General features: G+C 38.6%; 1 protein-coding gene across 1 annotated transcript; it reads left to right on the top strand.

Annotated features, from left to right (window-relative positions):
- lsm14b (LSM family member 14B) lies at positions 1 to 13274 on the top strand. Its single transcript, XM_056449525.1, has 9 exons — positions 1 to 249; positions 2954 to 3117; positions 5384 to 5519; positions 7935 to 8093; positions 8406 to 8495; positions 9584 to 9745; positions 10165 to 10321; positions 10822 to 10995; positions 12861 to 13274. Exons 1-8 carry the CDS (start codon positions 129 to 131, stop codon positions 10979 to 10981), a joined length of 1149 nt encoding a protein of 382 aa, XP_056305500.1. The 5' UTR covers positions 1 to 128; the 3' UTR covers positions 10982 to 10995; positions 12861 to 13274.
- The last annotated feature ends 438 nt before the right edge of the window (positions 13275 to 13712 follow it).

Raw genomic sequence — 13712 nt, 5'->3', positions numbered from 1 at the left:
AGTTTTTCAGACCAGACTAGAGCATATATGTTTAGGAGTGTAATTATGGTGTTAGTTTTACAGCTGCTGATCTGAACGGGCAGTTTGTGTGTCTTTAATCTCCAGAAAGTGTGTGATAAACAGAGATAATGAGCAGCGGAACTCCGTACATCGGCAGTAAGATCAGCCTGATCTCTAAAGCGCAGATTCGCTATGAGGGAATATTATACACTATCGACACCGATAACTCCACTGTGGCCCTGGCTAAAGGTGAGTCTTTACAGGTGTATTTTTTTTAAACCGTCTGTAATTTACATCAGTGTATGTATACTCCTATTTAATTTCCCCAATGGGTCATCATGATGGATGCTTTAGGCATTGCATGCGTCAGTAGCGTCGCCATATTGGTACAGGGCTCTCAGTACAGCATGGATGTATTATCAACGTGTAAACGTGTAATATTGAGGTAACGTTGGTTTTATTTTCGCACATTCAAGCTTTGGTGATCATTAAAATCGTAAAGCAGAATTTAATAAGGCTTATACAGATAAATTATACTGATTTTGTAATGTTGTGAGTTGTATTGAGAGAAAATTGACTTTATATTCATTCGACACACTCCCTATATTGTTAACCATGCTACTACTGAATATTCAGTCTGAAATCACATCAAAGTATGACTTTAAACCATATTAGCACTATTTCATTGACCGCCAACGATGTTGTGCTATGGTAGTCATTGGCTGATCGCATGATTTACCTGTTTAGACTTTGCTGAAGGAGGTGAAAGTCAGAAAGTGCGACTATAAAACCAACTTTATCCCAATTAAAATATGCTTGGTTGTGGTAAGCCAGTGTTGGGTCAGATATGGACAAATTCAACTTTTGGTTTTAAAATAGAAGTAAAATTAACCTAATATTGACCCAACATTGTTTTGCTATGAGTTCCAGTCTCAGAATTTAATAAAGTTGATGAGCAGTTCACACAGGCTTATGTCTTTTTAGTGTTTATTTATTTTCAGCTGGCTGCATTTATTTGGCGTGAGCAAAGCCAGATATGAATTGAGGTAAAGTTGGTTTTATGTTTGCACATTTCTTCATTAACAGTCTCTATATTGTTCACAATGCTAATTTGAATGGATGTTTGGTCTGAAATCACATGCAAGTATGACTTCCAAACAACGTTAGCACTATTTAAATGACCCATAATCTTGTACTTTGATAGTCATTGGAGTTATAGTATTAGGGAGGAAGTCTGAATGTATGAATAAAAAACCAACATTACCTCTATCAGATATTATATGACTTTTTCAATTTAAAAATCCGAAATAAAGTGCTTCAGGGATAATGTGTCTGTGCTCTTTGGATGAGGGATACATAAAGATAAACAGCAAAAGTTCAAGGCACTTGGCAAAAAAAGTGAAATTATTTAAAAAGCCTTCATTAACATGGCTATTCTATTAAAACTGCACCATGTGTTTCAGCAAACACTTGTCTTTATCAATGATAACTGATGGGTTGGCCCACTTGGAATCTGTGCATGCAGAAATCCGCATAATTTCACAGATTTTTAGCCCACCGTTGAGTGTTTTAGTTGTGTGAATGTGTGTAAATTTTATATTTGAGTTTTAAACCTTTATTTCAGTGATATTACTGACTAGGATGAAAACGTTCATATGATTTACTTACAAAATAATTTGGGTAATAATTTCTGTGTTTTAGTAGATATATGGTAGATATATTATATGAGAAACCCATTTATTTGGCGAACAAAACTGATCTAATATGATTTGCATTGTAAACATTAAAAGTTAAATGTTTTTTAAATTAGGGTTTTTTTTTTTTTTTTTTTTTTATTTAACAAAATTCTGCACAGAAATGGCAAAAATTGTCCGCAGATTCTGTCTGGCCCTACCTATGGGTAACTGATGGAGGCAAGTGTTTGCGTAGGTGCAGTTTTAATGGAATAGCCATGTTAGTAAAGCCTTTTTACGTCCCCCAGCACCCACCCACCCCCGAGTGCCTTGGACTATTTTACATATTCAAGGTCCAATTAAAAGAATAAAAGAACGCGAGCAACAAAACCAAGCTATACAATTAAGAGTAGTTCCCATGTTTACTCCTCATGGGCAACGCCGTACGGCAAAATTTTTTTTACAATAACATTAAAAGGCATTCTGTGAGAGAATAGATAGAATCTGTGGACATTTTTTTTTAATTTTCTGCACAGAACTAAAGCAAAAACCTGTTTAATTAGGCAGTATAGTAACTAAACCTAATGCAAGGAATATAAAAACTTTATCTTGAGGTTTACGTTGTGAATCCCGTTTCCACTCGTTTGGTAAACAAAGCAAGTCTCATGATTTTGTCCACTGAAAGACTGAAAATATTATTTTACAAACTGTGTATAAATCATATAATCATTTGTGCATTCAATAATATTACTGAACTTAATATAAACTGAATAAATATTTGTATTCACCCCAAACAATGCTTTGATTGCTTAGTTTTTGTCTTGTGTGTGGTCCAAATATCTAAAGATACTTAAATCAAGGCAAAATAGTCTTCTTTTTAGAAATTAAAGTCAAAATGAAGTGAGATTTGCCTCAAAACAAGCACCGTAATCTGCCAATTGGGGAAGCAGAATAATATGTCAAAAGGAAAGCTTTTTCTAGATTAATCTGCTGATTCTCCCATTGTCAGATTATTTAGCTTGTTTTACGGAAAAACTCACTTAATATTGATTTATTTCTGAAAAAGACCCTATTTTCTTGTCTAGATACTGCTTTTTGATTCAAGAGTTTACATATTTGCAGTAAAAACAAGACGGCTCTAAGAGAAGCATTGTTTGCAGTGCAAGTAAAAAATACACTGAATTTAGAACAGATCGCGTGTCTGACCCTCATCTTGCAGACTGATATTAATCTCCTTCATGATCTCTGAGATTGAAGTTTCTCTTGTTCTGGTTTGTCAGTGAGGTCTTTCGGGACTGAGGGCCGTCCCACAGATCGCCCTGTGCCGACGAGGGATGAGATCTTCGAGTACATCATCTTCAGAGGGAGCGATATTAAGGATATTACAGTCTGTGAGCCTCTGAAGATCCACCACGGCCTGCCTCAAGACCCTGCTATTGTCCAGGTGTGTGTAATCCCTGTAATGAATGAGACTCATTTTACAGCTTGTTTAAAGTAGATTTAATCTGCACCCAGGGGTACTCCTCATGATTGCATAGTTACTGGTAGGAATTATATGAAAGATCTAATATTAAATTATTATAGCAAAAATCCAATTATGTGGAGTTATGTTGGATGCAATTTAAGCTAATTTGGCTTGCCATAGTTATCTTCAAAAATACACAACACTATAGGGCTGTGCAGTATGATTGATCTCATGTGGACCGTTTTCGGTTTCATTATGCTCTGTTTATTCTGTGCTGTCACAATACATTATTATGATAACTTTTCATAAGTTACATGAGCACAATATTAAACTCCATTACAGGGATGCAGAGAGAAACTATAGATCAGAAGTGCCCAAAGGCCCATGGTAACCTTTGGTTTGGCCTGCCATCCCATCTGAAAAAGGCAGAATGATGCAGAGTTTGTTGGGGTGAACATCTTTGACAGAGATCATCTCGAATTGAATAGTCTTTAGTTTTTGTTTTAATTGAGGAGCTACAAAAAAAAAGCCAACTAAGATTAAATGTTATTTAAATGATGTAAATAAATCAGACTTTTATCATGTAAATGCTGTCAGAGGACAATGCACAAGACATCGGTGAGCAAAGCAAGGCAATGGCAGGAGCAGCGCAACAAGTCTATTCAGCATTGAACTTGATATAAATAACTTTTATATTTTGATGGATGGATGGATGGACGGACAGATAAGTTCATTTATAAAACTGTAAAAATGATGCTGCGTTTCAAAGCAACATTCCTAGTTATTTTTAAATTGGCAAATAAAGTAGGAAATAATCCATGGCGATTTTATTTATTATTTATTTTTTTATTTTTTTATTATTTATTTATTTTTTTTATTTATTATTTGTTTTTTTATTATTTATTTTTATTTATTTATTTTTTATTATTTATTTTTTTATTTTATTATTATTTATTTATTTATTTATTTATTTATTTATTTATTTATTTATTTATTATTTATTTTTCTTTTTTTATTTATTTATTATTTTTTTATTTATTATTTATTTTATTTATTTATTTTTTTAAATATAAAAAATAAATAGTCCTTTTACATGTGGTCTGAGTACATAAATGAATTTATATAGATCAGGGGTGTCCAAACTCTGTCCTGGAGGGCCGCTGTCCTGCATAGTTTAGCTTCTACTTCAACACACCTGCCTGGAGCTTTCCAGTATACCTAGAAAGAGCTTGATTTGCTGGTTCAGGTGTGTTTGATTGGGGTTGGAACAAAAAAAGGAAGGACACCGGCACTCCAGGACCAGGTTTGGGCACCCCTGATATAGATAGATGGTCATATTGCCGAGCTCTAATCCAGTTGGTCACCATTGACTTTAATGGTAAGAAAAACATGCTGTGGAAGTCAATGGTGACCGATCATTCTGGAAGTCAACTACTCATTTAAAGGGATAGGTCAATCAAAAATGAAAATGTCCTGTTAGTTTACTCCCCCACAGGTCATTAGATGTAGGAGACTTTATTTTCTTTTAGTTTTTCTTCAAGCAAATATTAAAGCAGATGTTGAGCTGAATCTGTGGTGTTTGGTCCTTCATATACTGGCAGTGAATGGTGACAGGATTATTAGATTAAAAAACTCATACAAATGAGTCCAAATCAATAGCCATGTCTCCTTATGACCGTATGAAGAGAAACCATCGCTCTGTGTAAGAAACTGAACTTTTTATTTACAGTATTATCAGCTTTAATCCACAATGCAGTTGCGTGTGTGAATGTAGTCAGACTGTAGTCGCTTTAATGATGAAAGCAGAACAGCTGGTGATGAAATCAGCAATATCTGGCAACATCACCTGACCTCCCGACCAATCGCACGCTCTCGCACTTGTCAGAGCATTCACATGCAATTATTTGAACAGGCTGGTTATTAAAGCCAATGATACCGTAAATGTTTAATTTCTTGCACTGAGCGACGGTTTCTCTTCACAAGAGCTCAGTGTGTCATCAGGAGCCACTGCTATTGATTTGGACTGGTTTGCATGAGTATTTTTAATCTAATAATCCTGTCACCATTCACTGCCATTATATGAAGCACCGAACACCACAGATTCAGCTTAACATCTGCTTTGGTGTTTGACACCAGTATTGTTCAGTCTTGCATGACCTGTTACAGAGTCTTTTCATTTTTAGGTGAGCTATGCCTTCAATCCTCTTGGGTATATTTCAAGACTAATGTATTTTGTGTCCATCAGTCTTCTGTCGGGACGTCCTCCGTCCACTACCCGTCCCAGAGCAGCTACAGCCCATACAGAGGAGTCCTGCCTGCATACAACCAGCTGGCGGCCAGCTCTCTGTTCAGCCAGCAGTACGCCGCAGCACTGGGCCTGGGTCAGTGAGTGTCTGTGTGCCTGTGCAAAAATACTGGAGAAATATGCAGCTGAAGTTTTATTATTAGCTTTTATTTTAGATAGATTTTTGTGTGTGTGTGAATTAGAATTGCATCTAAAAGAATTAGTTTTACCAGTTTACTTTAACATTACAAAAACATGTGTCAGTGCACACATGTAGTCTTTAATCCTTGTGTCCTGTTCAGATTGACTCCCCTTTGGTTATGTTAGTGGCTGTTTTTACCCCATTGGCTTCCATTATAATCACTTTTTTTGGCACCGCAGCTGATGATCCGCTGTGAAAATGTCCAGTTGTTCCCCTTCCCAACAGGGAAAACCAGCAACAACCAAGAAAGCATGATTATCTGCTGTCATGGCTTTTGCAATCAATAAATGTGATCTATAATGGAAGTCAATGGGGCAAAAACAGCCCCAAACATAACCAAAGGGGAGTCGATCAGCGTATTGAGAATTTAAAGCATTTTCCCAAAATATGCATCAAAATAAGTTTTGTCAGGAAAAATCATCCTGCTTGCTGAAACGCCGACAGCTGTGGCTAAATTAAGACTCCAAGGCTACATTCACACTGCAACGCTAGTGCTCAGATCAGATTTTATCTCTTTTGCATGGCCGTTCCCAGTGTTATAATGTGGCTGATATTAGATTGGCAGTGTGAACAGATCATGGTCCTAAACTGACCCGCATGCGCAAAAGTACTGTTACGGACGGCACAATGTCTGATTATGCACAGTGTGTATACTGTATGAGGCACGTTGTCAGATTGTTTAATATGATTATTGCCCTTTTTTACAGACAAACATGGTGTTTTATGAACTGTAAAGGGTTCTACTACTAATGTGCATTTGCAGCCTGATCTCATAAGAAAATAAGTGTTACGTTTTGTCAGTTTAGTGGCTAATTCGGATGGGTTCAGTCGTACGAAAGGGTTTTTTTTTTTTTTTTTAAGGAGGCGTGGCACCTAACCCCTCCCCTAAACCCAACAGTCATTGGGTGTTGTACGAATTGGATCGTATGAATTTATATGAATTAGCCAATGAATCAAAGTTACAAATTGCTGTGAGATTGTGTTGGTATTTCGCTTTTCGAAACCTAAAGTCTCTTGTGACTGAACGCTGATCATTTGTGTTTTTTTTATTTTTTATTTTTTATGCATCTTTCTGACCACCGGTATAGTGAACTCATCAAGGTTTAATGAGCAGCCGCAGTCTGAACTGTGAGCAGAGATATAATCTCTGTTTGCAGAGTTATTTCGTTTTACGCAGTGAGAACGTATCAGCCCAGAGTGGATTAAAACGACCCAACAGCACACAAGGATTAAAGACTGGGTGTAAACCTGATATGCAGATATTCTGACTCTGATTGGTTGTTGTCATTTTCCACTTCTCAAACTAATTGGCCCATTTAGTGTTTGTTCAGCTTCCAGCCAATAGCAAACCGCTAATAATTTTGGGGAGGCTTTGGAGAGTACTTTGGACATTTTTAAACGGTACCACCAGGAAGAAGAATCTGAAATTATCAAATTGAACTGAAATCATATTTAACTTGTGAATATTTTTGTGAATTTTTTATTTGTATATTTTATATATTTATCCAAGTAACATTTTATTGTAATACGGATTGTTTTTATCTTGTAATATTTATTTTATTTTTTTGTATATCCATCTTGCCATGAAATAGCCATAAGTTGCTGATGTGGCAATAAATAAATACTGGGGAGGCGGGACTAAAGATGTCATTGCCCCATCTGATTGGTCAGATTTAGATGACCACATAACAAAATAAATGTCACGTCTGTATGTGTAAAGCTTATACTATAATTGTGATGTATTATGCAGCCCTAATCTGAGTGTGCTGAACAGCCAGTGACTACAGTCTGTGGACATTTTTTTGCTATTTCTGCGGAGAATTTTGGTTAATCTGCAGACTTGAACAGAAGGATTTTGGGAGTTATCATAACTAAACTTAATATGTGAACTTTTATTTAATGTTTACAATGCAAATCCAATTAGATCAACTTTATTTGGGAAACAAATCAAGTCTCATATAATATCTCTACTAAAAGATGAAAATATTACTGTACACACTGTATTGTAAATAAATCATATGAACACTTTAATATTACCGTTATTGTATCAGAATAATATTAGTGAAATTTAATTTAAATTAATAAATTATAAGTTTACACACGTAAATGCATGCACTCAATGATGGACTAAACCTGCAGATTTCTGCATGCGCAGATTCTGTGTGGGCCTACCAGTGACCCTCTAAGCTATGAGGAGATGCGGCGGTGATTTATGGCTGAATGTGTGAGTGTGACCTGTGTGTGTGTGTGTGTGTGTGTGCACTGTTTAAGGATGTAGACGAGTATAAGCGTGTTTTTCCTCTGTGTCAGGTCTGCATGGTGTTTCTGGCAGGAGAGGACCGATGGTGGAGCAGGCGGTGCAGACAGTGCCGGCAGAGAAAACTCAGCAGCAGCAGCAACAGAAGAAGAATCTGAGTGGAGGACAGCAAGGTGGAGGAGCGCAGAGAGGAGCCAGAACACCGAGAGGAGGTACACACACACTGCAGAAGAAGAGTCTGAGTGGAGGAGACTCTTCAGAATAAATCTATTTATTATTGATTACGGCTCATGATGATTTGAAAGTGCTTTATTCAAGTTAAATATGCTTACAGCTACGCTCATTCCCCAGTCAAATGAGTTTCTTTATAAATCATAAATTATACATGTGAAGGTGCGTACATGCGTTTCCAGTCCCGTTTACCATTATTAACAAGAGCCTGCTGTGAGCGGAGATGTTCTGGAAGGCACGGGTATATTCCCACACAGACTATCTTGTGGTGTTGTCTGTTCTCTGGTCTGCAGATAGTTCATCATCTGCACAGCAAGCAGCCTTAAAGGGCCAGAGTCCAGCTAATAATGAGAACAAGCCTCCGACCAGCAGAAGAAAACCAGGTAAGGGGTTTTTATTTAACATTCAGCTGAACACCCTGCAGGAGATGCTGTTCTAACTAGGAGACGGTCTTGTTTCTAGTCCAAATGTCTAAATTCTTAAATCATGACGTGCTTGAATGGTTTTTGATTTTGCCAAGTACGATGCGATTCTGGATTAACATCTGTTGATGCTGGAACATTTTTGTTGGGAAATGTAATGCACACCTATTCCCCACCCCTAAACCCAACTATAACTGTAGATTATTCCTGAAATCAGAGGGGAATAATAGGTTTATGCACTTCTACATGATTATCTAACTAACCGTAAGACTAAACTCAACAAATGATGAACAGATCCCTTAAATCTGATTGGCTGATTGAAATGTTCCAGGATGAACATGGATGTGAATCCAGGATCATGTCCTACTTGATGAAATCAGGTTGGCATCATTTCAAAGTGAAAATAAGATTGATCTATCTCTATCTGTCTGCAAGAGACAGGTGTTTATTTATTTAAATAAGACTTAAAAGCACCCAGGTAAGAGCATGACCTAATATGTAAGGGCAGACCGTTCCCCAGACGAGGGGCTCTGACAGCAAAAGCCCCGTCACGTCTTGATTTTAAATGGGATTTGGGAACAGCTAGCTGAATTTGGTTTTCCGACCTGATTGGCCTCGATGAAGTGTGCCAGTGAAGAAGCTTACTGATGCAAGTAGGTGCCAGACCATTCAAACCTTTTAAAAACGCATCACAATAACTTGTATTGAATCCTAAATTGGACTGGGAGCCAGTGAAGAGATGATAAAACTGGTGAGATACTATATTTATTTATTTTTTTTGTCCCTGTTAAAAGCTGAGCAGCTGCATCTTGGACCAGCTGCAGGTGTATAATTGTAGACTGCGAAACCCAGAAATACTAAGAGTTGCAGTAGTCCAATCTGGACAGAATAAAAACATCCATGGTTGTTTGAATAAGTGCATCATCTGGGTATTACCTTTAAAATGGAGCGCTTCAGTCTGAATGCTCTAATTGTGATTTGGGATGCACCTAAACTCTGACTTAAAGCATGTTCTGCAGTGCACATGATCCTCCTCTGAACTCTTTCAGGAACCCGCCGGTCCAGGAACCGCGGTCAGGGGCAGATTCTCGTAGGCAGCACCAAACCCTCCACCCTGCAGTTCGAGGCGGACTTCGACTTTGAAACGGCGAACGCTCAGTTCAATAAAGATGACCTGGAGAAAGAGATCGAAGACCAGATCAGCATTCAAGGTGTTCGCTTCCGTTCAGACTCCTAAACCACTGCAGATCAAGCACTGCAGCGAGTGCCCTTAATAGGGTGCTTCACACTCAAATTAGTTAAATGGAGTTCACCATCTCGCTCTCCATTTACTTTTAAACCTGCTTGAGTTGAATTTGATTGCTCGTTGCTGGTTTTACCTGTTGGGAAGAGGTTTGTCCAAATTGTTCCTCTTTCCAACAGGGACAACCAGCAGCAATGAAGAATGCATGATTATCTGATGCCATGGTGTATGTGATTTAGAATGGAAGTCAATGGGTCAAAAACAGCCCCCAGCATAACCAAAGGGGACTCGATCTGAACCATACACACTGGTTAAAGACTGCAGGAAAATACAAGATGGAACTTTGCATGCTTAAGTGTGTTTATGACTATAAATGTGTGTTCTCAGAGCCCAGATCTCCTCCAGAAGATTGCAGTGTGGTTGAGCAACAGAAGCAAGACTCTGAACACGAGAGTGCCGCTGAAGACGATCCTCTGGGCCCGAAGTGTTTCTACGATAAAGCCAAGAGTTTCTTCGACAATATCTCCTCTGAGCTCCGGTCCAGGTACATCTCCAACTCACTCTCCAGAGTTAAGTTTTTATACCCTGCTGCAAATGTCTGTTTTTAGTGTAGCTGTTTTTATGCCTGTGCCTTTAAATGCAAATGAGCTGCTTTTCCCCGCCCACTCAGGACATTTCAGGAAAATCAGCTTCAGATATCAGGATAAACAGAACTGATGACAGACAGAACTCTGTCCCAAACACCTCAGTAAGATGAATGAGGCGTGCATATGCTGTTATGTTAGCATGTGCACACACAAACACATGCGTTCCCCACGTTGTGCAGTTTTTGCTCATCTCCTCCTGTCAGATGTGTCAGGATGGCCACCAATCAGTGAATCTGCTGCTGTAGAGATCCTTCTAGCTCAGCTACTGCAGAAAATAAAGCCGATTCATCCTCCACACCGCAGGACTCCTGTTGTGTGATTGAAGCGTCCTCGTTTACAGTTGTTCACTGTGCAGAGAGTGTGTGTTTCTCTGAGCGTTCAGTGTTTCCTCTTACAGGCGAACCACATGGGCGGAGGAGCGCAAGCTGAATGTGGAGACGTTTGGTGTTCCCGGCCGCTATCTGAGAGCTGGAGGATTTCGGGGATTCGGTGGCCGACGGGGCAGAGGAGCAGCACAACGCACGCTCACACACAGAGCAGGCAGCGCACGAGTGTGAAACACACGCCATGAGTGAGTCGGAGTGTGTGCAGAGATTAATTACAACACAAATGCTTTCCTTAAATCATTCTAAACCAAGGTAAATCTTTTATTTTTGGTTTGCTGGTCTATAAAATGCTGATTAACCAGGAATTTAGATTTGCACAAACCATACGAAGTCTGAGAGAATTTAAGTTGAGCTGGCCAATATAACAAATTCCTTATCACGAAACCAGTCACGTCATACCCTGATTGGAGAGACAGTTGGAGAGACAGTTGGAGAGACAGTTGGAGAGACAGTTGGAGAGACAGTTGGAGAGACAGTTGGAGAGACAGTTGGAGAGACAGTTGGAGAGACAGTTGGAGAGACAGTTAAGTGTTTGTTGTGAAATATTAGATCTTCAATGACTGGGGTCTGTTTTTCACATCTGAACTACTGTATTTAGCTAGATTTGTTTATTGACTATTTGGAGTTATTGGCAATCTAAACTAGCATTGTGTGCTAGTGCTAAACCTGAGTAGCACAAAGACCGCTGCAGTCTACATGGTCATTTGTATGCCAAATAAGATAAATAGCTTACATTTTTATAAATATTCAAATTAAATGTGTATCTGACATTTTAGTTCATGCAACCTTGTTAAATTAGCGTAAAGCGCTGGGTGCTGTTCTTCATACCTCGCTCAAATGATCTAAGATTTAGCAGATCCTGGATCTGTTTGTCTAGAGATCTGATCTCAGGCTAATTTGGTTTAAGTTTGTGAATCAGATTAAATGTCTGGATGAACTGATCTGAGATTGCAGTGTGTGTTGTGAAGGCTCTATCGACTCTCAGTCATGATCAGCAATGAAACGATTGGCTGACGGCACAGCAGCTTAATGACATCATCTGATTAATATTCAATTATCCATCTGAGCAAAATTACATGAAAGTTGTTGCCCCGTGACGGCTTCAGTTATTTCAGAGTGCAGATTGCACAAGTTTTATTTAGAATTTTAAAAACTTCTATTTATTATGTACTTTTATATAATTTTTACTGTTTTCCTCAGTGTATATAACCTATAGGTTACTACTGTAAGAAAATACCAGCATTCAGTACATACTATCAGTATCACCGTTGCTTAAGAACTGATCTAATCTGGTTTATATGAAATGAGGCAGCTCCTGAGCTTGAGCTACCAGAACTGTTGCCATGACAACTCTCGGTTGAGTTTAAGAACGAAACGTTCCTGGATCGTGTCAAATCCAGTTAGCGGAGTCATCCACGTATGAAGAATCAACTCCTGTCTGTTTCAGCATCAGAATAAACTCAAGTGAACTGGGTTAAACAGCCATGTAGACTGGTGTATAAGATCAATCAACAGAGCACATCTAAAATGCTTTAATTTCTACTCCAATTATCTGAAACTGAAGAATAGTTTAGGTGTAGTTTCTCCCTAAAACAAGATTCTTTTGACCAGGTTATTTTTCTTCCCTCATTGTCAGATTATTTTGCTTGTTTTAAGGAGAAACTCACTTTAGACTTTCTGAAAACCTATTTAATATAGATATTGGACTAGAAACAAGACGACTCTTCTTAGAAAGACTACTCTCACTGTAAAGTGTGCTGCTTATGCAGAGTAGTGGCCATCATTAGTGCGCTCCGTCTGAATGGGTCATTTCCCTGATGTGTTTATTGCTGTATTTTTGCCAGTGAAAGTTAAATTCCTCCAGAACGCACCTATTTAAACATTTATCAAAGATTGCATGTGACTACAGTGTTTTGTATAATGTTTAAGAAGCCGATTTGATCGTATGGTGTATATTCAGTATAGGTTTTGCCATGTGGTCAATGCTGCTGATTATGGCATTAATATAAGTGTAGCTGTGCTCTTCATCTGTATATTTCTCCTCCTCCAGAACTCCTGCTCTGTTAATCTCGTTTTGATTTCCGGTCTTCAAAACTCCTGGTTCCTCGTCCTGCTCCAGCACTCCTGGAAGAGAAGGCCATGTTGTTTCTCGTTTTATTGTTGAATGGCCTTCATGCTTTTCTTTTGTTTAATGTGAAGAAGCCCCGCTACATGAACTCGCACTTTAGGCTATCGGCGGATCTTTTGAATTGGGATGGCACTTTTATTTGTATTTATGGCCGACGTTATTTGGCTGTGCATAAAAAAAGAATCTACATTTAGATGGAGCAGACGCCTCCGGTCTGTGGTCTGTGATCCCCAATGCTTTCTTTTTATTTTGCTTTGGTTTCGTTTTTTGTTTTGTGTAAATATAAAAGGGGTCTTGTGCTTTATAGTGATTGTTAATAAACCCAAGAAATTAAAATCCTGAGTTTGAGTGATCACTATTATTATGCATTTCTGGGTTAGTATTATTATTATTAATTAATTCATTTCTTTTTGGCTTTAGTCCCTTTATCAGGGGTCGCCACAGCAGAATGAACCGCCAACTTATCTAGCATGTTTAACGCAGCGGATTCCCTTCCGGCTGCAACCCATCACTGGGAAACATACACACACACTTGCACTCATACGCTACTGACAATTTAGCTTACCCGATTCCCCTATAGCGCATGTGTTTGGACTGTGGGGGAAACTGGAGCACCCGGAGGAAACCCACACAAACACGGGGAGAACATGCAAACTCCACACAGAAATGCCAACTGACCCAGCTGGGGTTCGAGCCAGCGACCTTCTTGCTGTGAGGCCACAGTGCAACTCACTGCGTCACCGTGATATCCTTAGTAATTTATTTGTATTATTA

This window comes from Danio aesculapii, chromosome 23 (genome assembly GCF_903798145.1).
Source record: "Danio aesculapii chromosome 23, fDanAes4.1, whole genome shotgun sequence".
Taxonomy (NCBI): Eukaryota; Metazoa; Chordata; class Actinopteri; order Cypriniformes; family Danionidae; genus Danio; species Danio aesculapii.
The sequence above is the reverse complement of the archived record's forward strand: the minus strand, read 5'-3'. Positions and strand labels throughout refer to the sequence as shown.